This window comes from Nicotiana tabacum, chromosome 6 (genome assembly GCF_000715075.1).
Source record: "Nicotiana tabacum cultivar K326 chromosome 6, ASM71507v2, whole genome shotgun sequence".
Classification (NCBI taxonomy): Eukaryota; Viridiplantae; Streptophyta; class Magnoliopsida; order Solanales; family Solanaceae; genus Nicotiana; species Nicotiana tabacum.
Window position 1 is genome coordinate 144049202 of NC_134085.1, and position 4355 is coordinate 144053556.

The 4355-nt window shown below is 38.3% G+C and overlaps 1 protein-coding gene across 2 annotated transcripts; it reads right to left on the bottom strand.

The window, feature by feature from the left end:
* LOC107808988 (phosphatidylinositol 4-kinase gamma 3) lies at window positions 1-4136 on the bottom strand. Of its 2 annotated transcripts, none has more exons than XM_016633563.2 (3): window positions 3911-4136; window positions 1326-2717; window positions 1-635 (listed from the first exon to the last, which is right to left on the bottom strand). In XM_016633563.2, exons 2-3 carry the CDS (start codon window positions 2685-2687, stop codon window positions 258-260), a joined length of 1740 nt encoding a protein of 579 aa, XP_016489049.2. In that variant the 5' UTR covers window positions 2688-2717; window positions 3911-4136; the 3' UTR covers window positions 1-257. The 2 variants fall into 2 exon arrangements, with proteins under 2 accessions (XP_016489049.2, XP_016489050.2); XM_016633564.2 differs by lacking the exon at window positions 1-635 and adding an exon at window positions 642-1067 and having other exon boundaries at window positions 3911-4135.
* Between the last annotated feature and the right edge of the window lie 219 nt (window positions 4137-4355).

Sequence of the window (4355 nt, forward strand, 5' to 3'; positions counted from 1 at the left end):
TAAGGGAACTGCAAGTTCCATTCAGAATCTGCAAGTCATTAGTCCATCACAGCTACAGTAGGATATATTTATCAAGTCATAGTACCACAATAAGCAAAACCTAGAACATGCCAAGTTATAGGCCCTTATCTGTAGGCCGAGTAATTATGCATAAAGACACATTGAGAACTCGGGAAATAACATATGCACAAAAATCTACATCTTCAAACATTTTTCTTAATCAGGTTATTCACAAAAAATCTACATCTTCATGCGTTTTACTTAATCAAGTCATCAAGGTGTCGATCCATGACCATCGAAACAGATTGCAAGAATGCTGCCTCACTTGTTTCTGGGAGCACACCCTCTTGTGCTTCTTCAACTATCTGCTCAATGACAGATTCCTTCTTTAGTGTCTCCCTACACATAATTCTTCCAATAGCAAAAGGTGTTAGCCCTCTTTTTGCACCTTTCTTCAGAAGCATAGTTGAGATACGAAGTACGCGTGCACATGCAGGGGATAGGGTCCAGCCATGAAACTTCAGAAGTTCAATGTCTTTCTCGGTATCAAGAGAGTTTATGTAAGCAATTGTTTCGGCAGAGTAAGGTTGTTGTGCTTGAGGCCAGTACAGCCAGTCAAAAGTACAGTCTTCAAACTGCAGCGGGAAAGGCAAAAAGGAGAGGATGGGAAAATGAGAACAAAATCACTACCAGAAAAGATGAAATGCAGAGCATATGGACATTTTCTGGATTAATGCAATCACATTCCATAAGCCGATAGGTAACACAAGAAGCATACTAGTAATAGATCAGTACCCACAATCACAACTCAATTCTTCCCCCATCACATTTGGTCTGCTTCCAAAGAACATCAGACATATTTAAACAGAATTCCTGCATAGATGCTTGCCACTAGACCAAGAAACCTAAGCAGCCCTCGAGCAAACTTATAATTTGGTTATGACTGAATCAACACCTAGCATACCATGATCTAGAGTGAACAAGCAAGGTGGCGCATACCAGGGATTTCCTGTGACACACTCTGAACCTATATCATAGTCCTCATAGAACAAACTCTATGTTAAAACCTATCAAGAAAATATATACATCACCACAGAAGTCATAAAGAAGCCTGAAATAGATCCAGTAAAGGAATCAGCAGATAAGTTAATTAATACCCACATCATCATTGGGTAGATCTTGAGAAGCCAGGATATTTACAACAACAAAAACATATTCCAACTTGCCAAATTTTGGGAAATAAAGAAAAGCTTTACGCATATGCCATCCAGGATTATTATGTGCTTCTATTGATAAATCCAAGGATGCTGAGTCAAGACACTTACATTTTCAGGCAAGCAGTAGCCATGATCAATTGGAATAAGCACAAGCTGACCATCCTTATCATCTTTCTGAACCAAAATGTTTCCCGCGTGCCTATCTGCATTCGCCAACCTTATGTCCAGCACTGAGATCCTGTGTACATCATCAACAGGAAAAGCACGAGGACCAAGATCCTCACAACTTCCACAGTTTTTCATGAACATCTGCAGCGACCCAATCTTAAGACGCTTGGATGAATATTCACAACCTTCTACATAATTGAAACCGGTATGGAGACACTTGACCATAATTGTGGGAGGAACTCCAGCAAAACCCTTCTCATCGCTACAAGTTGAGCGAGGTCCCGACTTGGGATGATCCAAAATGTATGCTGCAACCTCCCTTAATGCTCCTTCTCCTACACGTGTGCCCTTCTTCAATCCCTCGCCATCTACGGACAATGGCAGCCCCCGGGGATTATTCACAGCCATAGGCTCCTCATCTATTGGTTTAAAAACAGAGACATAATTCTGACCACATGAATCTAGCATGAAATAAGCACCCCCTGATCCCTCAGAAGACCTAATTGGTTGGTGACCCATCTCTATGCCGTCGAAAGTGCTACCAATCAGCTGCTTAACCACAGGTGATAGTGTGATCTTAGGGTTAACAATCAATGGTTCCAAAATAAAACTTCTCGGCACGGTATTGAGTGGGACAACCTGAATACTCTCTTGTAGCTTCTCTACTGCATCAGCCCCACTCTCATCTGATGATGCTACAATCGAAACTTCAAAATCTTTTTGCACTGCTCTAGCCTGTACTTTAGCTGATTTACGCACCAGCAAGTGAAGAACTGCATCGTAGCTTTTACAAATATCATCTATCAGCCTCTTATCTTCTAATTCTTCACCATCAAATATTAGTTCCTGCTCCTTTAGATTGCAAAACCCCTTCCCCTTCTTTGCAATCTGCTGTTTCACATAACCAACATTTCTCTTTCTCTCCACATGGAACTCAAACTCCTGACCACACACTGTCCTAACAGTAATTGCTTGTAAATCAGACAGACGAAGAACCAAATGCAAAATGTTGCCATCAGCGACTCCATAGTCCCTCACACAGGAATTGTTCCGAGCCAACTCCTTGCCTTCAAAGACAAGCTTCTGCTTCTTCACAAAGAAACCTTTGTATGTCTGGATTCTTAATTTCACAGAAGCAATAGAGTCGGATTCCTTAACACGCAAGGGAATTACAGAACCACCCACGGTCAGAAAGATCAAGATTGAATCATTCGACCAGGAACCATGTTGGGCTGACAAACAGCCAGCTAAGTTCAAATTATCCTCGAACACAGGACTCAGAGCAACACTAGCAATAGACATTGTTCCTTACAAGGTAAGGACTTCTTTCCCCTACAAATCAAATTTTACTCATCAGAGTTAGGATATGATCAATAATTGCAAGCCATCATAATTGATTAACTAGTTGAAAATCAAAAGTCACTAATATATTTAAAAATGCTAAAACCTTAGAAACTCACAAGTTGCCGCTAAAATTAACAGCAGCAATTACAGATTTAAACAAATATGCTCTCAATAGCCAAAATTGGAGATAGAAAGAGCAGAGACATGGAATTGAAGATACTGCAGCAAAACCCTTAATGTTAACAGTAAACCAACACTAGAACTAAGGTCCAATTTCGAACCACCAAAGCAGACATCAGCTCACCAACTCTTGGCCATTTATCTCACACCACCATGATAACATCAACTATTTATTCATTTAAATCCATGAGAAGGATTTCCTTTTCTTCTTCTTTTTAATTTATTAATGAGGGTTTAAGATTTTCATTTTCGTTCTAGACTTGGACATTGAAACAGTGAAACAAGCACTAGTTAGTATGGCAGTATCATGAAGTTTGTATCAGTTTGTTTATCAAATTGCTGCTATTTCAACTTTTATACTCGAGAAGCACCGTTCTCTAACAAATCAACTGTTGATATAGAGTTTATTTTGCAGTCAACAAAAGCAGATCTAAAAGCTAACCATTTCAATTCTGATGGATGTTGAGATACTGATTTTATTGGCCTATGGTTCTTTTTATGAACCCCTGGCTACTATTTCATTACTCTTTGTTACTGGATATTGGCTCCATTTCTTTGATACTCTGGAGAACTAGTTAATATATTACCACAATCAAATTTCACTCATCAACCACAAGATTAATTATCCAAAACAATAAAGATCATAATCAGTCAGCAAATCACCCAAAACTTTTACTATTCAAAAATTGCTAATAAAATTAATAGCAGCAACAATAGATTTCAAACAATTATGGCCTCTAATAACCAAGAATCCAGAACAATAAAAGCAGATACCATGGAACTGAAAGTAATGCAACAAAATCCTAAGTGTGAGCAGTAAACCAGCAGAAAAACTAAGGTTTAATTAAGTCCCAAATCAAACATCATCAGCTCAAAAAGCCACAAACACATAGCAATTTCTCAAATCCCACCAAAAAGAAAAAGGGATTCTGGTGTTTAAGCAGAAACAAATACACACTAACCTATGGAAAATATGAAAGAGAAAAATGTGAATTACTTACAGAAATCAAAGCAAAACTTGGAACTTTTTGCATACGAAATAGAGGGACGATCTCTGAGGTTTAATTATCCAAATTCCATTATGAATTTCCACCGCATCAGCTTTGTAAAGACTAATGATCTTTTCTCCTCTGTAGTTTGTTCTTCCTCCTTTTTTTTTTTTTTTTTTCTTTTTTCCCTGTAGACGATTTTTGGCATTGGAGGTGACAGACAAAGGAGTAAGTAATGATATTATTTCAGGGTCCCCCATGCATATATAGAAATGGAAGTGGGACCCCCATGCTTTGACACTCTTTCACCGTAAGAAACGGGTTTTATTTGACGCCGTCACTATTCTAGAACTTTACCACTATTGGTTTCACTTTCACCATTTTTAATTTTTCTTTTTTAAATCTTTTATCGAATTGCTTATAAGCTCATTATATGGAATTAGATATAAGATATTAT